Source organism: Protobothrops mucrosquamatus, unplaced genomic scaffold, assembly GCF_001527695.2.
Source record: "Protobothrops mucrosquamatus isolate PMUCROS unplaced genomic scaffold, P.Mucros_1.0 scaffold2937, whole genome shotgun sequence".
Classification (NCBI taxonomy): domain Eukaryota; kingdom Metazoa; phylum Chordata; class Lepidosauria; order Squamata; family Viperidae; genus Protobothrops; species Protobothrops mucrosquamatus.
Genome location: NW_015388961.1, coordinates 152326 through 177644, shown reverse-complemented (window position 1 = coordinate 177644; position 25319 = coordinate 152326). Strand labels below are relative to the sequence as shown.

The 25319-nt window shown below is 38.6% G+C and overlaps 1 protein-coding gene across 1 annotated transcript in view; it reads right to left on the bottom strand.

The window, feature by feature from the left end:
• LOC114923334 (galectin-6-like) overlaps window positions 1-25319 on the bottom strand; it is a 55116-nt gene that overhangs the window by 12608 nt on the left and 17189 nt on the right. The window contains exons 2-8 of the mRNA XM_029286118.1: window positions 23726-23758; window positions 21384-21419; window positions 8671-8709; window positions 8078-8146; window positions 6295-6321; window positions 4205-4293; window positions 2952-3150 (exon numbers count right to left, since the gene is read on the bottom strand). Coding sequence (XP_029141951.1) covers window positions 2952-3150; window positions 4205-4293; window positions 6295-6321; window positions 8078-8146; window positions 8671-8709; window positions 21384-21419; window positions 23726-23758 — 492 coding nt within the window. The remainder of the gene's footprint in view (window positions 1-2951; window positions 3151-4204; window positions 4294-6294; window positions 6322-8077; window positions 8147-8670; window positions 8710-21383; window positions 21420-23725; window positions 23759-25319) is intronic.

Genomic DNA, 25319 nt, shown 5'->3' with positions numbered 1-25319 from the left:
GTTTTAGTGGGGGTTTTGTATGGGGTGTTTTTAGAACAGGCCTGTCATTTAATTTGATTTTAGCATAGAAATTATTTATTTATTATTGTGGTTTTTAGTATCGCCTGTTCACCGCCCTGAGTCCCGTAAGGGAGATAGGGCGGTATATAAATTTAATAAATAAATAAATAAATAAATAAATAAATAAATAAATAAATAATAATAATAATAATAATAATAATAATAATAATAATAACAACAACAACAACAACAACAACAACTTCTAATCTTGTGATCAGAGAGGCTGGCTGCTGTGTTCAACCATGGCACAATTCTTGGCTATTCAAGGTTGTTAATAAATGATATGTGGATGTCTGCTAAGCAATTCTGGCAGCTGAGGCCACACATCTTAAAATTGTCAGGTTGAGAAACACTGATTTGGGGACATCTGCAAAGGGGAAAGCAGGACATGGGCCTGAGGTACTATTTGCTCCATGTTAAATTTAATAAAATTTAATAAAATGAAATTGCTGGTATCCTAGACAATGGAGGACTCAGAAAGACCATGATTCATAGGGTCAAGAAAGTTGTAAGAGCAGAGCACTGGAGGGGAGAAAGAGAAGATGGCAGATATACAGAATAGAATACAGAATAGAGTAGAGCTGGAAGGGACCTCGGAGGTCTTCTAGTCCAGCCCCCTGCCCAAGCAGGAGAACTTATACCATTTCAGACAAGTGACTGTCTAGTCTCTTCTTAAAAATTTCCAGTGATGGAGCGCCCACAATTGCTGAAGGCAAATTGTTCCACTGATTAATTGTTCTCACTGTTAGGAAGTTTTAATGTTTCATATTGTTGCTTTTACTGATTGTAAGTTGCCTAGAGTTGCTTTTAGTGAGATGGGTGGCATCTGAAGAAAAAAGAAAAGAAAAAAGAAAGAAAGAAAGAAAGAAAGAAAGAAAGAAAGAAAGAAAGAAGGAAGGAAGGAAGGAAGGAAGGAAGGAAGGAAGGAAGGAAGGAAAGAAGGAAGGAAGGAAGGAAGGAAGGCAAAGAGGAATCATAAGAGAGCTGGAAGGGAGGTCTTCTAGTCCACCCCCCCCCCCGCTTAAGCAGGAGAACCTATACCATCTCAGATAAGTAACTGTCCAGTCTCTTCTTAAAAACCTCCAGTGATGGAGCACCCACGATTTCTGGGGGTAAGCTGTTCCACTGGTCAATTGTACTCACTGTTAGGGGATTGAAGCAGTCCAGAATCAATTCCCAAAGAGAGATCAAAATCAGGAGGGGCCAACTTGTCAATAGCAAATACTTACCAACTTCCCCATCTTTGGTTCTCCTATCACATGCAAAGATTGCAGCTCCAGGTCTCCCTCAACCCTAATTTCCCGCGTGTTTTGCGGTGGGTTTCTGTGTCCAAAGGTACAATATAGTTTCCTGTTCACCAGAATCTATCACAGGGCAAAGCCGAGGGGTTCAAGTCTCATTTGGGATCATCCATTGTCTTTGCAGAAAAAAACCTGTTTATTCTTGCCAGGAACACATCCCACCCCAAAGCTGAGCGAGTAGCGATAGAGGGGGTCAAACAAGTCAAAATGTGTACATGTAAAAAGGGACAGGCCTTTGTTTCACTAATAACCTTTTTCCCTCCTAGACCAGGGGTAGGCAACCTTGGCTCTTTTATGACTGGTGGACTTCAATTCCCAGAATTCCTGAGCCAGCCATGCTGAGGGGAAAGGGAGAGGTTTCTAAGCTGAGCCATGCTGGCTCAGGAATTCTGGGAGTTGAAGTCTACGAGTCATAAAAGAGCCAAGGTTGCCTACCCCTGGTCTAGGCCAAAATGTTTTCCCTTCAGCCACAGATTTTCCTCATCCTGCCCTAATGGTGCAATGGTCAGAATGCAGTGTTGATCCTGACTGGCTCAAGGTTGATTCAGCCTTCCATCCTCCTGAGGTCGGTAAAATGAGGACCCAGATTGTTGGGGGGGCAATATGCTGACTCTGTAGCTTAGAGAGGGCTTTAAAGTATTACACAGTGGTATATAAGTCTAAGTGCTATTGCTATTGCAATATGGTGACCGTTTGCGGTTACTACAATGATGAAATAGTAACTTTGAGACCAATCCTGACATTTACAACCTTCAAAGTCTGATTATAAACACAGTAATGTTTGCACTCAGTGAACTACATCACTTAATGACTAAGTTGCTGGTCCCAGTTGTTGTTAAACGAGGACTACCTGTACATCGCTACACCACCTAATAGGGGTGTATTACTACTATTCTTCTCATCTTTCATATTACCTATTTCCTTATCTTATTTTGACTATAACTTTGTTGTTCATATCATGGTTTATGTTGATTGTTTTTACTAGTATTCTTGTATGATTTATATTGATTGTTTATTTAGTATCCTATGACTATCACTAAGTGTTGTATCTTATGATTTATGATGATTGTATTTTATGGTTATGATCATGATTTATCACTTGTTGCTTATATGTACACTGAGAACTTATGCACCAGAGACAAACTGTGTATCCAATCACACTTGGACAATATAAAATTTCTATTCTATTCTATTCTATTCTATTCTATTCTATTCTATTCTATTCTATTCTATTCTATTCTATTCTATTCTACTCTACTCTACTCTACTCTACTCTACTCTACTCTACTCTATTCTTCCATTCCCTATTCTATTCTATTCTATTCTATTCTATTCTATTCTGTTCTGTTCTGTTCTGTTCTGTTCTGTTCTGCTCTGCTCTGCTCTGCTCTGCTCTGCTCTGCTCTGCTCTGTTCTGCTCTGCTCTGCTCTGCTCTGCTCTATTCTTAAATCCAATCTGGAAGATATGAAGTTGGGAAAGTCAGTGTTAAATACATTCATGGTCCATTACATAGAAACGGTGAATTCTGGGGGAGGGGGGAATGAAGGGGCACCTAAAGTCCCAAAGGAGCTTCTATCATGTGTACCAACCTGGTATCCAGTATTATTGACAATGAAGATGATTTCAAATTTCTCACCCTTTCGGAAGGGCATCTTGTGATGTTCTGCCTTTCCCCACTTCCCATCCCAAAATGTGTTGAGCACAGTTTTGTCAATATCAAACTGAGGACTGAAGTGGAAGGTAACGTCTGCCCCCTCGTGATGGCAACAGGCAAAGTACACACAGAATCTGGAGAAAAGAAGAGGAAAATTAAATAAGAGGTGAAGGAATCCCAGAGTGGAGTTCTGCTCCCCCCCCCGCCGCCGCCCTTTTGCTTTGTGTTGAAGCTAGAATCTGTAGAATACTAGATTTTTGCTTGAAGAGAAGAGCCAAGTCCCTAGCCCTCATGGCTTAGTTGTTGGAAGAAGCAGGAAGTGGGACTCTCTGAAGAATTAAGAAAGGCTTTACTCTTGGTAGAGAATTTGGGTTATATAAACTGCCCTTTGAAACTAAAAATTAAGAAAACCAAAATCATGGCATCTGGCCCTCTCAATTCCTGGCAAATAGATGGGGAAGAAATGGAGGTAGTGACAGATTTTATTTTCCTGGGCTCCAAGATCACCTCAGATGGGGACTGCAGCCAAGAAATTAAAAGACGCTTGCTCCTGGGGAGGAAAGCTATGGCAAATCTAGACAGCGTACTAAAAAGCAGAGGCATCACCCTGCCAACAAAAGTGCGTATAGTCAAGGCCATGGTTTTCCCAGTTGCAATGTATGGATGTGAAAGATGGACCATAAGAAAGGCTGGGCGCCAAAGAATGGAGGCCTTTGAACTATGGTGCTGGAGAAGACTCCTGCGAGTCCCTTGGACTGCAAGGCGTTCAAACCGGTCAGTTCTAGAAGAGATCAACCCCGACTGCTCTTTAGAAGGCCAGATCCTGAAGTTGAAACTCAAATACTTTGGCCACCTAATGAGAAGGAAGGACTCACTGGAGAAGAGCCTAATGCTGGGAAAGATTGAGGGCAATAGAAGAAGGGGATGACAGAGAAGGAGATGGCTGGATGGAGTCACTGAAGCAGTAGGCATGAGCTTAAAGGGACTCCAGAAGATGGTAGAGGACAGGAAGATCTGGAGGAACATTGTCCATGGGGTTGCGATGGGTCGGACATGACTTCGCAATTAACAACAACAACAACAACAACAACAACAACAAACTGCTCTTAACAACATGATAACCTTATTACTTTTATTCTGGCTAAGGAAACACCTTGCTCTTACTGTGAGCCCCAAAAAGAACGTTACCTTTTGACATGTTTGGGCACTGTGCCTTGCACATATATAGACATCCCAGTATGGAGTCCACCAGGGACAGAATGATGGTAAGGGAGAGTCTGAAAGACAGAAAATGATGAACCAAATCAATGACTTTACTGCAAAACACAACTTTGGCTTTCAAACCAGCCAACTGAAACTCATGCCTTGTATCAGCCTTTTCATGGGGCTTCAGAGTCAAACAAAGACCTCCAGAGAGGGCCTCTGCTAAGGATTAACCCCCCCCAACATGGCAGGGGAAGGAAGGTGTGGAAGAAGCAGCAGAATTGCAGCCACAGACTCATTCTGCTTCGTGAATGATCAGGGATTGAGCCAGACTTGCTGGACTCAGCCACAGAACAATAGAAATAGAAAGACAATATAAATAGTTTAAGAATAGGTAAATGACAATAAATTAGAATTGCTGGAGAGGCTGTAGCAGGAGAACCAGGTTAGCTTCCTTTTGTAGGATAAGGAATGCTCCAACACTGGAGGTTTTTAAGAAGAGACTGGACACCCATTTGTCTGAAATGGTATAGGGTTTCCTGCCTGAGCAGGGGGTTGGACTAGAAGACCTCCAAGATCCCTTCCAACTCTGTTATTCTCTTATTCTGAGTGGCAGAATCTGGGAATGGAGTTAAAAGAGGAATCAGCCTAGAATTGCTATGTAGCCATAAGCAGACTAAGTCCAAACCCATTTAAATTCTGTTGAACTTTAACTAACTCCAAGCAAGTGCTGACTGTTGGTTGAGAATATTCCTGTGCGTAGGCATGAATTTAAATTGGTTTAACTGAATTTTTACATGTGACCTTGATCTTTCACGCCTGACAGATACAGAAAGAATTTGTTCTAATCTGATATGATAACCATCAATAATAATAATAATAATAATAATAATAATAATAATGATGATGATGATGATGATGATGATGATGATGATGATGATGATGATGATGATGATGATGATGATGATGATGATAAAGTTGGAAGGGACCTTGGAGGTCATCTAGTCCAACCTCCTGCTCAGGCAGGAAACCCTATACCATTTCGGACAAATGGCTGTCCAGTTTCTTCTTAAAAACTTCCAGTGTTGGAGCATTCACCGCTTCTGGAGGCAGGTTTTTCCACTGGTTAATTGTTCTAACTGTCAGGAAGTTTCTCCTTAGTTCTATGTTGCTTCTCTCTTTGGTTAATTTATATCCGTTGCTTCTTGTCCTGCCTTTAGGTGCTTTGGAGAATAGCTTGACTCCCTCTTCTTTGGGGTAGCCCCTGAGATATTGGAACACTGCTATCATGTCCCCCCTCGTCCTTCTCTTCGTTAAACTAGACAGACCCAATTCCAGCAGCCGTTCCTTATATGCTTTAGCCTCCAATCCCCTAATCATCTTTGTTGCTCTTCTCTGCACTCTTTCTAGAGTCTCAACATCTTTTTTACATCGTGGTGACCAAAACTGGATGCAGGATTCCAAGTGTGGCCTTACCAAGGCATTCTATGATTGTTGCCATCTTCAATTTTATATACAAATTTCATATTTATCTTTCCTTCCCCAGATAGAAATGTGCTGTACTTGTGTTAACAGGGTCTGATTCCTTTCACATTCAAACCAAATAACTGAAAAACAGTAATAAGCATGTGACAGTATAATCACATAAATTATGAAATTAGTTCCTTGCTGACACAATTCACCGCAACTTAGCAGGCACCATCATACACATTTCATGCCTTGCCATTTTTCCCATATGGGCATCCTTAGCAGAGATCTAAATCCTTCATTAAATTCCTTCTTTGCCTTCATTTGTGAGATATAAATCCACCCCATTTGTTGCTCAGTCCCCAGGGGAACCTTGACCCCAATTTGACTACTGGATCTATTTTTGAGGGGTCAGATATTGGAAAGAAATGTAAAAACTGGCCAAATATTTTGGTTCTTTCTGTTAGCATCCAGGCTCCTCTCTCCCTTCCTGTTGTGATGATGCTCTGGAGATGCTTCTAGTGAAGGAAGAAGGAAGATAAGAGGGTTTCAGATGGAAGAAGAGTATGAAAGAAAGGAATATCCAAAATTAAACAACAGCTACTTACCTTTTTCCTCTTTTCATCATTTCCATTCTAAAATGGAAGCAAAAAGATACCTTTATGATTATGATGTGGTATGTATCCTATGAGGATTTGTGTGGGTCAGACCTGGGTCACTACAGTTCGTTCAAATCAAGAGTGGGTCCATGAGCATTACAGAGAGTACTAATGTCGGTGGAATGGTTTGAGCAGAGTAGATCAAGCCATTCCAACCAAAAGGAATAGGCAACAGCAACAAACAGACACAGCACTTAACTGCAGTAATCCAAGGAAATGGCTACTTTCCAATAATCTAAAAACACATGACCATGCTATCATTGCCATCTTCAACTTTATATATCAACTAGCTGTACCCGGCCACGTGTTGCTGTGGCTCAGTCTGGTAAAAGCATGTGTTGCTTTTATGTCCAACAGATGGTGCTGTTTTTCAAAAAAAGCATGTTTTTACCTTCACAGGTGTGACATCTATATAATATAGGTATATAAAAACATGCACGTATTCGAATGCAACGTTGTGTCAAAATCTCAAAGCAATCAGTGAAGAACTTTCGGAGATTTAAGATTTTGAATAAATGAACATTTACATTTTTATTTATATAGATATCATATATTTATATTGTTAAATATATTTGTACTTCATTCCTCAGATAGAAAACATGCTATTCCTATCAGAACATAGAATAATAGGAGCCAAAGAGACACACGTTAAGACTGTTCTTTGAGGGTTTCTTTTGTTTTCATCAGCAAAGACTTTGGGGGACTTCTATCAAACAGACATATGATTAATCAGCTTTTGTAAAGAGTTAGGTTTTTTTATACATGTAGCGCCACCAAAAAGGGACCGCTAAAGTCTAGGCCCTCCTGACCTTCTCTTCGGCTTACTGCCAGCCCAAGGGATCTCTCATGTTGGCATCTCTGCCTGACAGGGTACATAGCACGGTGATGCTCAGTCATGGTCGGTAGCCACGCACATGGGGTGGTGATGGTCGATCACTCTCAACGGTAACTCATGTGGAATGATGATAGTTGATCTCAGGCAGAAAGAGCTTACAGGGGGACAATGGTAATTAGTCCTTGGTAACAGCAGCTTGCTTAGGACGATGTTAGCCACTCTCTGGTAACAGCAACTTGTCTATGACGATGGTAGTCAATCTCTGGTGACAGCAACTTGCCTAAGACAATATACTTTGTAATTGGGTAATTGTTACTTCTGTATTCAGACTTGGTTTCACTTTTGACTGTGCCGATACTTTGTAACTAAGAAACATGTTCTTTGAGGAATTCTCAAACCTCGGACTTCTGCTTTATTCGTCTCTGTCTGTTGGAACCATGATGTTTTCTTCTAGGTCAGCGGTCCCAAACATTTCTTTGAACGCTGTAGACCGGTTCCATGGAGAGCGTTTTTTTCATGGACTGGGGTGTGTGTGGTTTCACACACTGCCTGCATCCTGTGTGTGTACGAATGGGGCTTTGCTTGCTTGTGTGGACCAGTTCCTGGTGATCCATGGAGCAGTGTCGGTCTGCAGACTCGGGGTTGGGACCCCTGCTCTAAGCCACCAGGAAGACCTATGAAATTAGAATCTCTCAAATTTTAACAATAGTCATAATGATGCTCTCCTTTAAATAATCAAGAGTTTTTAATTTCTTGGTGGAATTCTTCCTGAAATGTCTGTTAATCCTTGGGGTAGTGGGGGGACTGAGTCTCAAAAGAGCTATTGTGGTCACATCTAAGAAGGATAACATGGAAAACATAGAAGAAATGAGACAAGTTAAGTGCTTATCTACTTACTATCAGTTTAGACAGTCCTTCGCCAACCTCAGCTTTCTTGATAATAGGTGTTATCTTTTTTCTGATTAACTATAAGGAAGAAGAATTATTTTTTTTTCAAGAAGAACAAAGTCAAACTGAGTTTCCAAACATGTTCAGATAAAATTAATCTGGGAAGGGAAATGAGGAAAGAACTCTTACAAGCAAAATTGCATCCGACAGAAAGACCATTTGAGCCAACAATTTACCATTTTGCAGAGAGGAAAAAGTACAAGCAGAGAAAAGTAACTTTGGAGAAACCCTCCCCATCCCAAAAGTGTCCCTTAGGCACAATTCCAAAATACACCTTTCTGTGTTTGCTATTCAGTCCCCAGAGGGACCATCACTCCACTTTGGAGTCAGTGTGGTTTTAAGGAGTATAGTAGTTATTTGAAGCTGCTTTAAAGAGGAGAGTCGAAACAGGTGCAATGTTTTGGCCTTGCCTGCTCTGTTTCTGTTCTGTGGTTTTTCTGAAGATGCTTTTATGAGGTGTGGAATAACAAAAGGGGTGGTTTATTGCATGCAAGAAGAATATTATTCAAAGAAAGCACCGAATAGGAACAAAATGTACTTACCATTAACTCAGGAATATCATTTTGATCTTTATCCATATTCTATAACACAAACAAAAGGTGTTACTTTTATTCTGAAAAGATATCACACATGATTTCTCCAACTATGCCATCACTACAATCTTTGATATCATACATGTGAATCACTTCATTCTACAGAGGAGATACGCACATTTTTTTATCAGAACAGGGCGGAAAAGGTACCCCTGGATGAATTGTGCTCTGAAACACTTTGTTTCATTCTTTTTTCAATATTCTTCCACTTTCACACAACCAAAATCTGCCCGGAGAATTCAGTGGAATAATGCATGTATTCGATTTCTATTTCAAAAAATAAAATGCTTGCTGACAAAAAAATCTGTTAATAGAGATCAAGGAGAGAAGCAACCTAGAACTAAGGAGAAACTTCCTGAACAATTAACAATTGTTAGAACAATTAACCAATGGAACAACCTGCCTCCAGAAGCGGTGAATGCTCTAACACTGGAAGTTTTTAAGAAGAGACTGGACAGCCATTTGTCAGAAATGGTGTAAGGTTCCTGTCTGAGCAAGGGGTTGGACTCGATGACCTCAAAGGTCCCTTCCAACTTTATTATTATTATTATTATTATTATTATTATTATTATTATTATTATTATTATTATTATTATTATTATTATTGCCTAGAGACAGCATAATAGACGAGAAAGAACTGGAGAAGATAACAAAATACAAAGACCTACAAATAGAAATAGAAAGACTGTGGCAAAAGCAAGCAAGGATAGTACCAATAGTAATAGGCGCCTTGGGTGCAATCCCAAAACAACTGGAGCACCACTTGAACACCACTGGCATTGACAAATTCGCCATTAGTCAATTGCAAAAGGCGGCCTTACTAGGAACTGCTTCCATCCTGTGACGATATCTGTAATACCATCAAACATCCACGTCTGCCTATCCCAGGTCCGTGGTAAGGACTCGATAGGTAGATAAAAGGCCAAATCCAGTCAGAACATCTGGCTGACTGTGCGATGATCCATAATAATAATAATAATAATAATAATAATAATAATAATAATAATAATAATAATAATAATAATAATAATAATAATAATAATAATAATAATAATAATGTTGGAAGGATCTTGGAGGTCTTCTAGTCCAATTCCTTGCTCGGGCAGGAAACCCTATACCATTTCAGACAAAGGGCTGTCCAGTCTCTTCTTCAAAACTTCCAGTGTTGGAGCATTTATAACTTCTGGAGACAGGTTGTTCCACTGGTTAATTGTTCTAACTGTCAGGAAATTTCTCCTTGGTTCTTGGTTGCTTCTCTCCTTGATTAGTTTCCATCCATTGCTTCTTGTCCTGCCTTCAGGTGCTTTGGAGAATAGCTTGACTCCCCTCCCTTCTTTGTGGGAGCCCTTCAAATATCGGAAGACTGCTATCATGTCCCCCCTCATCCTTCTCTTCATTAAACTAGACATACCCAATTCCAGCAAACGTTCCTTATATGTTTTAGCCTCCAGTCCCCTGATCCTCTTTGTTGCTCTTCTCTGTGCTCTTTCTAGAGTCTCAACATCTATCTCAACATCTCAATTTCACTCAGGAAAAAGGCAGAAGATAAACAAAAAGCTACTTACCATTAATATAACAATTTCCCCTCCTTTCAAAGCATTCTACAAAGGAAACAAGTACATCAAATTCCATTCTGACATGAAGACATGCAGAACCTCTCTATCCCTGCTACCACCACCATCTTAGATATCATTTACATGCTGCTTCCCTCCACCTAGGAAACACATATTTCTTATCACAACATGGAGTGCTTAGTCTAAAAAAACCAAATTTGAATTAACAGTGTTCAGGGTCTTCTTTTTCTTTCTCTTTTCAATTTTTTTCAACTTTTGTGGAACCAAAATATGTACTGAGAAATGTGAAAAACAAGGGTTGTACCTATACATACACAGATTAGATTGCTTAGAAAACAGGAACTTTATCAGACATAGCACATGGGGCATAACACTGTTTGAAGAACATTGCTGTAAATGTTCACATTTCTAGATTCACTTTAGTTATATATATATAAAGCTTGTTTCAATATAGTTTCTGAATATTTCGTTATCAAACTAGCTAACATCATAAGCAGGATTTTCTTGTCCTATTCTCCTTAGCTTACAAATGTCTTGTGCGCCAGTGTGGTCAGTAGGTTGTGTGATTGGTTGTTTGTTAGGAGCTATATTTAAATTCTGAGCAGCTGATTGGTTCTCTTGTTGATTGGCAGTTCGAATGGTCTGGTTTCTTACATATTCATATGCTGGATCTAGATCAATATCAATCAAAGACAAAATACAGAAAGAAGACAACAGCAACATAATATACAAAATCATTTGCAACAATTGTAACCAATTCTATGTGGGACAAACAGGAAGGCAATTGAAAACACGGGTTCATGAACATCAACTAGCAGTTAAACGGAATGACCAAAAATCCCTGATCTCAAACCACATTGATAATAAACAACACCAGTTCGATTGGGAAGGAATAAAAATCATTGGGCATGCCAACACCCGCCATACATGTGAATTTATCGAGGAACAATGAACAAGCATATTGATCTAGATCCAGCATATGAATATGTAAGAAACCAGACCATTTGAATGACTAATCAACAAGAGAACCAATCAGCTGCTCAGAATTCAAATATAGCTCCATACAAACAACCAATCGCACGACCAACTGACCGCACGGGCACACAAGACATTTATAAACTAAGGAGAATAGGACAAGAAAAACCTGCTGATGATGTTAGCTAGTTTGGTAGCGAAATGTTCAGAAACTATATTGAAACAAGCTTGGAGAGCAAACCACTGCCAAAATCTAAAACCCAAGCTACAAGTATTTTCTTTATATCTATATACATAAAACATCCTTATGATAGAATGTTAGCTTTTTATTCTGCTTCATGTAGCCTCTCCTCGGTTCTACCTCTTTGCCTCTTCCTCCTCTAAGTGCAAATGTGCTCTTGATTTTCAGTGTAGTCATGTGAGGAAAAGGGACTACTGAAATCCCACAATCACATCTCATTTCTTCTTCCAGCTGCTACAAGAACATCAGCTCAGATTCAGAGTATTTTCTGGTCAGAAAAAGGTTCAAAAAAGATTTGGTCATCCTGACTCCTAAAACCCTTATTTAACTACTCAACACACCACCACCCACCCGACAAATTTTAAGAATGGGTGGGAAGTGTGCAATGGTTCCCGTGGGAACCAAGGTCATTGGCTGCCTAGAGACTGGGTGTTGCATCAAAAGCCTGCAAAATAATCATATTGGGGAATGTAGTTGCTTGCATAGTAAATTGGGTAGGATGTTTGGCTTTGTATTGGGAAATTGTTACTTGTATATCCAGACTTGGTTTCACCTTTGACTGTGCCGATACTTTGTAACTAATAAACATGTTCTTTGAGGAATTTGCAAGCCTCGGAGTTTTGCTTTATTCGTCTCTGCTGTCGGAACCATGACAGGTTGCTTGATCGCACGCAAGAAAGATATTTCACAAGGAAAGGGAGAAGATGGTGAAAGGGCTACTTACAATTATTTCCAACATATGTTCCTCACTCAGTTTATTCTACAATGGAAACAAAGGACATGAACTCTATTCTCACACGAGAACATACATGATTTCCCCAGCTATGCTATCTCTGCCATTTCATATCTTATAAAATTGAATTTCTTCATTCTTCCAGAGAGCAAACATACATTACTTATTACAGCAGGAAATGATCTGGGACCAAAAAGACAAACATGAATTAACAGCATCCTGAGGCCCTTTATTCTATTCTTTCTCTTTTCAGACTGCTTCCACATTCACACAACTACAATATGTACAGAGAAATAGTTCTCACAGGGACATTCATGTCAAAGATCAACATTTTTTATTTAGCACTCAGTCCCAAAAGAAACTTCTGTCCAAAAAATCGGGTATCACAGCAATTGGATAAAATATTGACAGGCAAGGAAGAAATTGTTTTAACAAAAACCTACAAACATTTACTAGAGGTAGAATTGGAAGAAGAAATAGTAAAAGGTCCAGTGATAGCATGGGCATGAAATATAGGCCAAAATATAGAATTAGAAGAATGAGAAAGAGTATGGAACAAAAATTGCAAATTAACACTGTCAACTGCATATAAAGAAAACCAATATAAAATATTCTATAGATGGCATTTAACACCGGCAAGATTGGCTAAGATATACAAAAATATGAATCCGGGCTGTTGGAAGTGTAAAAACAAAGAGGGAACATTTTATCACATGTGGTGGCAATGCCCCAAAGCAAAAATTTATTGGGAGCAGATAAGGAGATGGATACAGGAAATAACAAAAGAACAAATTGAACTTAAACCCAAACTATTTTTATTAGGTATAATTAATCCAAAGATGAAAAAACAACTCCAATACATCATTGTACACATAATAACAGCTGCACGCATTGCATATGCACAATGTTGGAAATGCGAAAATATACCAACAAATGACATGATTATTCACAAGATATTGGAATGCGCTGAGATGTATAAACTTACTTTAGAAATAAAAGACAAGGAAGCAACAGAATTTTATGAGATATGGGACAAATGTTACAATTGGTTAGAACTGAGGAATAAAAAAGTATGAGAAGTAATGTAAATAATTGTAAATATATGTAAGAGATATAGGACACAGTACTTTTAAGGAAAAAAATGTGTATTTTGTATTTTGTTTTTTGTAAAGTGAAAAAGGAAAAATAAAAATAAAAAAAATGTAAAGATGCTTGTTCAGAGGCAAGAAGAAATTAAAGAAAAAAACGGAAGAAGGTAAATCAAAGCTACTTACCACCAATTCAGCCAGAAAACCTTGTCTGACGAATGCCTTCTACAAAGGAAATGAAGGGGGATCAGTTCTATTCTGATAAGGTAACTGTCAATAACTATATCATCACAGATAACTCCAATACTTCAATATCAACTTCATCTATATTTTTCATTCTCCAGGTAGGAACTGTGCCTTTTTTAAGCACAAATGGAATGATAAAGCTTAAAAGACTCATGAGACTGGACAGCCATTTGTCCGAAATGGTGTAGGGTTCCTGCCTGAGCAGGGGGTTGGACTCGATGACCTCCAAGGTCCCTTCCAATTTTATTATTATTATTATTATTATTATTATTATTATTATTATTATTATTATTATTATTATTATTATTATTATTATTATTATCATCATCATCATCATCATCATCATCATCATCATCGTCATCATCGTCATCATCATCATTCTGATACTTGTTACTGTGATCAAAATGTTTTTGTGATATTTTTTTCTTAAAAGACACATTATTGTGCAGCCATTCTAAAAGTTTCCTGATATTCTCTTTTAAGCCTTTTTCCTGAGCCACAGGGAAGACCTGTGAAGTTGGATTCTTTCAGTTGTCAAAAGGATCCCCTCCTTTAAATGTTCCCAAGAGCTAATAGTTCCTGATGGAACTCTTCCCGAACTGTCTGATCCTTTGGTGGGAATGAGGCTCAAGAGGTCTGATCAGAATACACCTGACTACTCTACAAACCAAAATACACTAAAAGATGATTTCGTTGAGGATACAGAGGAGCTTATTTCATCCTACAAACATTTTATCTATATTTGTGAGGACCAGAAAAAACAAAGATGGAAATTTGAAATCCAAATGACAGGAAGCTCATTACTGCCTCAAATAACATCACAAGCAACAAAGAGAGATCTACCGGTTGGAAGGGAAGCGTTGTTGTAGAAACCTGCCTGGCAGAAAAAAAAAAGCCTAGAATAAGACTGAAAAAAGAAATTTAAAATTATATATATTGGATATAAGGCATTTTAGAACTATGGACTGAGTTAAGGATTAGGTTTCTGAATAGAAATAAGAAAAAATGAGTGATTAATGTATGAAAAGTATTATATAATGGAATGAAGAAAAATGAAGAGATGTTTTAGATAGGGATTGAATTAATAGTTAATGGAATGTGATTTTAATAAGATGATGCGTTCGCTTTGATAATATGGATGATAGTAGGTTTGATAATTAATTGGATGAAAATAGATCTTTATCTAAGGGATTCAAATGATTTAAGGTTGTCATTACTCTGTTAAAACAAAAAAAATTGATAGATTGATGGATGAGATATGTATAGGATAGATTAATGTTTATTTTAACTGGGAGAGATTGGTGGAAGAAATAAATAAGATCTACGATGAAATTAAAGAATTAGGATATATTTAGAAGAGATACCTGAACTGATAATGTATGTATTTGAAGTTAAATTTGATTATGGTTTTGTAATCACATAAAGATTTAAAACAGGTTTAGGATTAATAGAAATTTAAGGTAGAAATAGTTTAAATATATAAGCTATTTGAGGGAAATAAAGAGGGAATATATGATGCATTGATTGAATTACTTATGTATGTTCTGTTTTTGGATTTTTAACTACCCCAGCCCCACGATGTGTCTTGAGCACTTTGTTAATTAATTTTTTGGTTATTTTTAACAAAAAAAATTTTTTTCTCCAGACTAGTTTAATATAGATTCTTCCTATTGTATCTTCTGTATCTTCTTTATATCTCTCGAATTCACACACAGATGAATGATAGTAAAATATATAGTCAACTAGTGGTATCCTATAAGGGAATTCTTGTGACTCGTAGAAGACATGCTCTAGGATCGGTGAAGGACAAATACCATTATCCTCTTTCACGGATTCTTTCATAACTACATTGTGCCAGTGCATAACATAAATATCCAGATGGGCCTTGCCTGGTCCACTGCAGTCCATTAAAATAAACTGGTGAGGATATTGATGTGAATGGCCTCACATCATCAGAGAAGGTACACAAAGCCACATCAACCCTTTGAGGCAACCAAGGTCAAGGGAAGCCATTGAAGGAATTCCAGGAATGCTACTATATTGTTGTCAGATTTAGTAGCAGAAACATGAAGACCCATCCAAAGCTTCATTACTTCTTTTTAGTGACAACAAGTCATGTTGGGGCTAGTCTGGCTGTCTTTCTCATCCCTTCATCCCTTATACAGAGCTGAATGACCATTTTCTTCTTCTTCCCTCTTTGCAAGTGAACTTCTCCAAAAGCCATATCCCAACCTAATATTAAACCCTCCTTTTACCATTCAGTCTTCAATTTAAGTGCAATTCAGACCTCATAGTTGAATTGAAACCATTTGGCATTTTGCAGAGAGAAAACCACAAGCAGAGAAAAGGAAATTTATAGGGGCCCTTCCCATGCCAAACATTTACCCCAGGGATGGTTTCCAAAGGGTCTTGACCATACATATAACAAAATAAAATGGGGATAGGGTTAGGAGCCAGAGTTATATGATGATAACACCCCACCCTCTGGAACGAACTACCCCCCGAGATCCGGACGATTCCGGATCTCCTAACCTTCCGCTGCGCCCTCAAGACATGGCTTTTTCAGCAAGCGGGACTGACCTAGGGTGAATTTTAAATAGGGACAATTTTAATGATTTTAATAAGACACAGCTACAAATATTTGGTTTTTAATTGGCTTTTATAGGGGAAATGTTTTATATTGTTTTAACATGCTGTGAGCCGCCCTGAGTCCCTTGGGGAGAAGGGCGGCATATAAGTTAAATAAATAATAATAATAATAATAATAATAATAATAATAATAATAATAATAATAATAACAGCTATAATTTATAATAACTCAATAAGTGTTTCCCAACTTTGACAATTTTAAGATAGATGAATGTCAACTCCCAAAATTCCCTAGCCACATGCTGGTTGGAGATTTCTGGGAATTGAAGTCCACACATCTTAAACTTGCCAAGGTTGAGAATCACTGACCTAGAGAAGGATCTTGACAGACTTGAACATTGGGCGCTATCTAACAAAATGAAATTCAATGGTGAAAAAAGTAAGGCTCTATATTTAGGCAAGAAAAACTAAAAACACAGGTAGTATAGGGGATACCTTGCTCAATAGTAGTAACTGTGAGAGGGATCTCGGAGTCCTAGTGGACAATCACTTAAATATGAGCCAGCAGTGTGCCACAGCTGCTAAAAAAGCCAACACAGTGCTAGACTGCATTAACAGAGGGCCAGAATCAAGATCACGTGAAGTGCTAATAATTTACAATGCCTTGGTAAGGCGACACTTGGAATACTGCATCCAGTTTTGGTCACCACAATGTAAAAAAGATTTTGAGACTCTAGAAAGAGCACAGAGAAGAGCAACAAAGATGATTGGGGATTGGAGGCTAAAACAGATAAGGAATGGTTGCTGGAATTAGGTATGTCTAGTTTAATGAAGAGAAGGATGAGGGGTGACATGATAGCAGTGTTCCAATATCTCAGGGGTTGCCACAAAGAAGAGGGAGTCAGGCTATTCTCCAAAGCACATGAAGACAGGACAAGAAGCAATGGATGGAAACTAATCAAGGAGAGAAGCAACCTGGAACTAAGGAGAAACTTCCTGACAGTTAGAACAATTAACAAGTGGAACAATCTGCCTCCAGAAGCTGTGAATGCTCCCACATTGGAAGCTTTTAAGAAGAGACTGGATAGCCATTTGTCTGAAATGGTATAGGGTTTCCTGCCTGCGCAGGGGGTTGGACTAGAAGACCTCCAAGGTCCCTTCCAACTCTATGATTATGATTATGATTTGCTGCCTGACTTCCAGAGTATCTGGGAAAGTTGGTGTCTCAGGGCCTGGTATGTCTATCCTAATTTATGGGATGTGTTATTTAGATGGTGGGTTTCAAGATAGTTTCTAGGTTAAAGATCCTTGGTGGAGTCCTTGATGCCTTCTGAGCTTGGTTGCTTCCTTGCGGACTTTTCAACACCCTGATAGATAATATCACCAGTGTGTGAGGCTGTGCTCATAGACAAATATCCACCTGCCCTGTCAAAATTTCAGTCGATCCCCACGAGATACCACTGAAAACAGCATGGTGTGGAGAAAAATAAGAGCTAAACCAACTAAACCCTGAGTTAAACCAAATCAACTAGTGGGTAGTTGAGACTCTAGTGAGACTCTAGAAAGAGTGCAGAGAAGAGCAACAAAGATGATCAGGGGACTGGAGGCTAAAGCATATAAGGAACGGTTGCTGGAATTGGGGATGTCTAGTTTAATGAAGAGAAGGACGAGGGGGGACAGGATAGCAGTCTTCCAGTATCTCAGGGGCTTCCCCAAAGAAGAGGGAGTCAAGCTATTCTCCAAAGCGCCTGGAGGCAGGACAAGAAGCAACGGATGGAAACTAATCAAGGAGAGAAGCAACCTAGAACTAAGGAGAAACTTCCTGACAGTTAGAACAATTAACCAGTGGAACAACCTGCCTCCAGAAGCGGTGAATGCTCCAACAGTGGAAGTTTTTAAGAAGAAACTGGACAGCCATTTGTCCAAAATGGTATAGGGTTTCCTGTCTGAGCAGGGGGTTGGACTAGATGACCTCCAAGGTCACTTCCAACTTTACCATTATTATTATTATTATTATTATTATTATTATTATTATTATTATTATTATTATTATTATTATTATTATTATTATTATTATTATAGTCAAAAATAGTGGTGATGCAAAAAATGATGCTCTCGTTAAGAAGCTGAAATTACTTTCTCACGACATCACTCACAACAGCTGTAGGATGACCCCAATTATACCTAAGTCCTTGCTTGCCCCCACCCCCACCTTCCTTGCAGGAAAACTCATGGCTCTTCCTTTTCTACTCAGTCACCAGGGGGACTCTTTATACCAGGAGTACCCAAACTTTTCAGTTCATCAACCCTTTTGTGAAGTTTCAGATTGTTCACTGAGCCTGAAAAATTCATTAAATCTGCATAATTTAATAAAGATTCGAGGCAGTCCTCATGTTGTAACTTTTTATTAAGTGACTGTTGAGTGCCATTACAATGGCACTGAATGAGGGGAACTTACAGTGACTCCTCAGAACTATGGCCCTCACAGCATCCCTGCAGTCACAGGATTATGATTTCCGATATTCCCTGCTGACTTCCCGTAAGCAAAGTCATTGGGGAAACTGGTAGGAAATCAGAAGTCACAGAAGTCACAGTCACATGAGGTCCTTCCATAATGATCTGTCTTTACCCAAGGACCACAACCAGAATTGCTGGAATTGTTGTCGCTAAGTGACATGACCACGTGACATGCTTTATGACGGTGTTGCTTAGCAACAGTTTCCCAATTATTCTCATAATCCAAGGACTATCTGCACTTTAGGTAATAGTACTATGAGTAAGAACACCAATAACAATAACGGATAATCCCATTGACCTTTCCTTGCTTTAGAGCACCCTGCTTCACAGCAATGCAAGTGGTGGGCGTATTTTAAGATGTAAACCAATGCCTGAAGCTGGCCCAAGATTTTCGCCTTGCCTTCTTTCCTGATGCTCTGGGGACAACAGAGATGGTTTCTGTGTGTGGGAGCGGAATTGCAAAAGGGAGACTTCATTGCATGCAAGAAGGATATTTCACAAGGGAAGAACAGAGGATGAACAAACAGGTACTTACCATGAAATCCTTCATTTTACAGTTGCTTTCTATACAATCCTGCAAGGAAAATAAGTATTACTTCTATTTCAACATGACCTGATATTTGACTTCACTAATCTCGTTTCTGATGCATAACATTGGCAGCTACATAAATCTTTGAAATAAAGAAATATCAATGCCATTCCTACCATTTTTTAAATCTTATTCTACAGAGGAGATACACACATTTCTTATCAGAGCAAATCATGATTTGGCAAAAAAAGGCACACTTGAATGAACTGTCCCCTAAAACAGTTTGTTTTGTTCTCTTTTCAATATTAATCCACTATCACACAACCGAAACCTGCACAGACAATCTAGTGGAATAATACTTGTATTGAATTTCTGTCTCAAACAAAAGATAGGCTCATGATACAGAAAGATCTTGACAGACTTGAACACTGGGCCCTATCTAACAAAATTATTATTATTAAAGTTATTATTCTATTCTATTCTATTCTATTCTATTCTACTCTACTCTACTCTACTCTACTCTACTCTACTCTACTCTACTCTACTCTACTCTACGCTACGCTACTCTACTCTACTCTACTCTACACTACTCTACTCTATTCTATTCTATTCTATTCTATTAAAATGAAATTAAATGGTGAGAAAAGTTTAGGTAAGAAAAACCACATGCATAGATATAAAATAGGTGGTACTTGGCTCAATAGTAATAACTGCAAGAGGGAACTTGGAGTTCTAGTGAACAATCACTTAAATATGAGCCAGCAGTACAACACTAAAAAAGCAAACGCAATCCTAGACTGCATTAACAGAGGGATGGAATCAAGATCATGCAAATTGTTAGTACCACTTTATAATGCCTTGATAAGACCACACTTGAAATATGGCATCCAATTTTGGTCACCACGTTGAACTCTAGAAAAGGTGCAGAAGAGACCAACAAAGATAATTAGGGGGCTGGAAGCTAAATCATGTGAAGAACAGTTGCAGGAATTGGGTATATCTAGTCTAGTGAAAAGAAGGACTAGGAGTGATATGATAACAGTGTTCCAATATTTGAGGAGATGCCACAAAGAAGAGGAGTTCAACCTGTTCTCCAAAGCACCTGTAGGCAGGACAAGAAGCAATGGATGGAAACTAACTAAGAAGAGAACCAACCTAGAACTTAGGAGATATTTCCTAACGGTGAGAGCAATCAATCAATGGAATAGCTTGCCTTCAGATGTTGTGAGTGCTCCATCATTGGAGGCTTTCAAAAAGAGACTAGACAAACATTTGTCTGAAATAGTATAGGGTCTCCTGCTCAAGTAGACTAAAAGATCTCTGGGATCCCTTCTAACTCTATTATTCTATGTTCTACGTTCTAAAAGTGTGGACTAAGTAACCCAGAGAAAGATTTAGACTTCATTATAATTTTGGATTATTTGAAAAATCCCTCTTTCTGGCTTCCACAATGTTTTCTGTAAAAGAAACCTGGAAAAGGAGATGAGGCAATACACCACCTGACCAATAAAACTGTATTTGGACCACACCAAAATGGGACAGAAATTGCAGGGAGAGAAAGATGTTATCCAGGACAATCTTCTCCAGGGCAAAATGTCCTTGGGGGCAGCTCTGAAAAATCCTTGTCCACACATACAACTTAAATCAGTGGTTCTCAACCTGTGGGTCAGGACCCCATTTGGGGTCGATCGACCATTTCATGGGGGTCGCCAAGCAAGGCTGTCCACCATTTTTTTGTCCGCCATTTTTTTTGTCCGCCATTTTTCCCCTTTTCTGGCGGGTGCCTTACCTCCCTTGGGCTGGGCCAGCTGGTGGTCGGCCTGCTCCGTCTCTGCCGCTTGCCAGCTATGCCTCGGCCGGCGCAGGGGGCGGAAACACGCATGTGCGGCACTCCCGGGCAGGGAAAGTCCTCGACTTACGACCGGTTGGGTAGTCCTCGACTTACGACTGGTTTAGTCCTCGACTTACGACCGGTTTAGTCCTCGACTTACGACCGGTTTAGTCCTCGACTTACGACCAGTTGGGGTCGCGGCATTAAAAAGGTTGAGAACCACTGACTTAAATGAAGTGGGTTTGGGGTCAGGGTTGTTATAACACAGGAATGCTTCACTGCATGCGAGAAGTCTATTATGCAGAACAAAAGGATGAAATTGAAAAAAGAACTACTTACCATTAATTTTTCAAGTTCGTATTCCTCCAAAGCATTCTAAAAAGGAAACAAGCACATCAAATTGTATTCTGAAATGAAGACACCTCGGACCTTTCTATCTGTATCATCATTACCATCTTAGATTTTATTAAATGAATTGCTACTTTCCTCCGCTAAGGAAACACACATTTTTATCAGAACAGTGAGTACTTAGTCTAAAAAAGGCTTTTCTTTTCTTTTATTTCTCTTTTCAATGTTCTTTCACATTCACGGAAATAAAATATGCATTGAGAAACCTGAGGAATAATGGTTGTACCCTATTCATCAGCATATAAGATGAGTGCTTAAAAAAGAAGAGTTTTACCAGGCATGGCACTTGGAGGATAACACACTTTTTTTTTTGTAAAAAAGTTGCATTGGTTTTTTCCATTTTTACAAAAGCTTAGGACACAACGTGGTGGTCAGGGTGACAAATCATTCGAAGACAAAATCATATAAGTATAGCTCAGATTAATTATCAAAAATTTCCTCTCTATTTCCTAAATATAATATTGCTTATTAAAATTAATAGAGTTTTAGGTAAAATTCAATCAAGCAAAAATCATCAATCACATTGTGATTATAATAATCTATATCCTGCTTTTAAGCTTTACTAATTACAGTTCTCAATTACAGCCTGCAATCTCTCCATGAATCCTAGCCACGAGGGTTAGGAGCTCCGTGGAATGGAGAAATCTATTATCCTTTTACTTATGTGATAGGTCCCAATTACAATCTGCATTCCAGAGGAATTTCGGCAATAACTGTGAGTTAATGCCTTGAGGATGCCTAGAATAAAGTAATTTTGAATGATTCATCCATGGAGTTAATTCTGCAATCTCTTTGCTTGAGCCAGGAAAGATGGTAACTGGTTCAACAGCAGTAACTGCGAGAGGGATCTAGGAATCCTAGTGAACAACCATTTATGAGTCAACAATATGCTGCAGCTGCCAAGAAAGCCAATGCAGTTCTAAGCTGCTTCAACAGAGGGATAACCTCAAGATCAACAGAGGGATAGCATCAAGATCAAGTGAAGTGTTAGTACCACTTTATACTGAACTGGTAAGACCACCCTTGGAATTTTGTGTCCAGTTTTGATACAAAAAAGATATTGAAATTCTAGAAATAGTCCAGAGAAGAACAACATATATGATTAGTGGGCCGGAGGCTTAAGCACACGATGAATGGTTACCGGAACTGGGTATGTCTAGTCTAACAAAGAGAAGGACTAGGAGTGACATGATAGCAACCTTCCAATATCTGAGAGGCTGTCACAGAGAAGAACCTATTCTTCAAAGCATCAGAGGGCAGGATAAAAAGTAACAGATGGAAGCCTATCAATGAGAGATCAAACCTAGAATTATGGAGAAATTTTGTGACAGTGAGAAAAATTTATCAACGGAACAGCTTGCTTCCAGACATTGTGGTACTCCATCACTGGAGGTTTTAGAGAAGAGATTGGACAGCCATTTTCCCAGAATGGTGTAGGGTCTCCTGCTTGAGCAGAAGGTTGGACTAGAAGACTTCTAAGGTCACTTCCAACTGTGTTATTCTGAAAATCCCGCAACAGCATCCCAATTCTTTTTCCAACTGCTGCAAGATTGTCAGCTTAAATTCAGAACATTTTCTGGTCCAAAAATGTTCAAAAATGATTTTGGCCATCCTGAGTCCTAAAACATTCAAAGACTCCACACACACCCAGCCACTCTCCAAATGTTGGTGATGGGTGGAAGTGTCTTTTTTTTAAGACTGTGTATTATAGCTTTCATCATAAAACAAGATAACTATCCCCCTAAATATATCCTTGGTATAGCTCAATACTTTGTATAGATCGGCTAAATTTTGGTGGGGTTGAATTCAAAATGGGCTGTGTGATCGTATGCAAGGAAGATATTTCACACGAAAAAGGAAAAAGATGGTCAAAGAGATACTTACTATTATTTGCTCTCGACCTTCCTCACCAATTTCACTCTGCAATGGAAAAAAAGGTTATTAACTCTATTCTCACATGACAACATATCTTCTCCAACCATATTATGTTTGCCATCTCACATATAATAAAAATGATTTCCTTCCTCAAAGTTGGACAGTAGTAATCTGAGTTAGATTTTTACACATTGTTTTGTGGTTTACTGAGTTGGATGATGCAGGTTATTTTGTCACTTTGTCATTTAATATATTATGCAAACCACAGAAAGAGGATTGAATTAGTAGCCAGGATATGTACATTCCATGAGCTCCATAACACTAAGGAGCTAACAAAACAACCTTGAGAAAGATTTTGACTTTATAAAAGAGTACAAGATAAACAATGAGTTACTTACCATAATTTTTCCCATCATTTCACTGCCATCTTCCTAAAAGGGAAGTATAAGGGTATCAGTCTGATGTTCACATAATAACATATATGACTTCTCCAGCTGTTTCGTTCCTACATAGGACACATATGAATGACTGCATTCTCCAAATAGGAAAGACATATTTTTTATTAAAAGTTGGAGTGACAGGGCCAAAAACCCCAAACATGAATTAATAAATATTCTGAGACTTTGTTTTACCTTTCCTTTCTCTTTTCAATATTCTTCCATATTCACACAACTGCAAAATATGCATAGAGATACATACAGATTCAAGAGTTTTCGGGGTGGGGTGGGGGGGTTCCACTTCTTTTTTTATTAATGTATTTATTTACTCATGCAATTTCTCTGCTATTTTTCTTTTTCTTTTTTTCCCCTTTTCATTTTTTTCACCTTGTATTGTAGATATTAATAATAGTTTAAAATACATTATAAGATATAGGAGAGAATAATATTTTAATCCTGACCCTAATGGTCTCTGTTCCCCCTCTTTTCTTTCTTTCTTTCTTTCTTTCTTTCTTTCTTTCTTTCTTTCTTTCTTTCTTTCTTTCTTTCTTTCTTTCTTTCTTTCTTTCTTTCTCTTTCTTTCTTTCTTTCTTTCTCTCTCTCTCTCTCTCTCTCTCTCTCTCTCTCTCTCTCTCTTTCTTTCTTTCTTTCTTTCTTTCTTTCTCTCTTTTTCTTTCTTTCTTTATAATAATAATAATAATAATAATAAAGTTGGAAGGGACCTTGGAGGTCATCAAGTCCAACCTCCTGCTCAGGCAGGTAACCCTATACCATTTCAGACAAATGGCTGTTCAGTTTCTTCTTAAAATCTTCCAGTGTTGGAGCATTCACCGCTTCTGGAGGCAGGTTGTTCCACTGGTTAATTGTTCTAACTGTCAGGAAGTTTCTCCTTAGTTCCAGGTTGCTTCTCTCCTTGGTTAATTTCCATCCATTGCTTCTCTCTCTCTCTCTCTCTCTCTCTCTCTCTCTCTCTCTCTCTCTCTCTCTCTCTCTCTCTCTCTCTCTCTCTTTCTTTCTTTCTTTCTTTCTCTGTCTCTTTCATTCTCAGATTGCCATTGTTCGGGGTGGCATAGATGGAGAGGACAGAGAGAGAATCATTCCACTTGTAGTCAGGGGAGAGGGTGACACTCCACAGAGTCAAGGTAGACCTTTTTTCAAATTGTGGAGAGGCGAAGCCCAAAACGTTTGCCATCATTACATTATTTGCTCCCAGGGAAGCTCTATTTCCTCATCCAAAAAACTAAGAGAAAATAAAGTGGTGGGGGGAGAATCCCAATGATGAGAGAGAACCTTCTAGTGCTGTCCATTGTTTTACTTCGTTTTTATTTTAGCTCCTCAGTCAAATATTCCTTGGGTACCAGTTATTGTATATGGACTTTGGGGAAAATTTTTTAAATATGTTTAAATCAATCTACTCTAAGCAGGTGGCCAGAGTAATAATTAATGGAGAACTGACGGATAGCTTTCAAATCCAAAAAGGTACGAGGCAAGGTTGCCCACTATCACCACTGCTGTTTATACTATCTCTTGAGGTACTAACTAGAGTAATTCGACA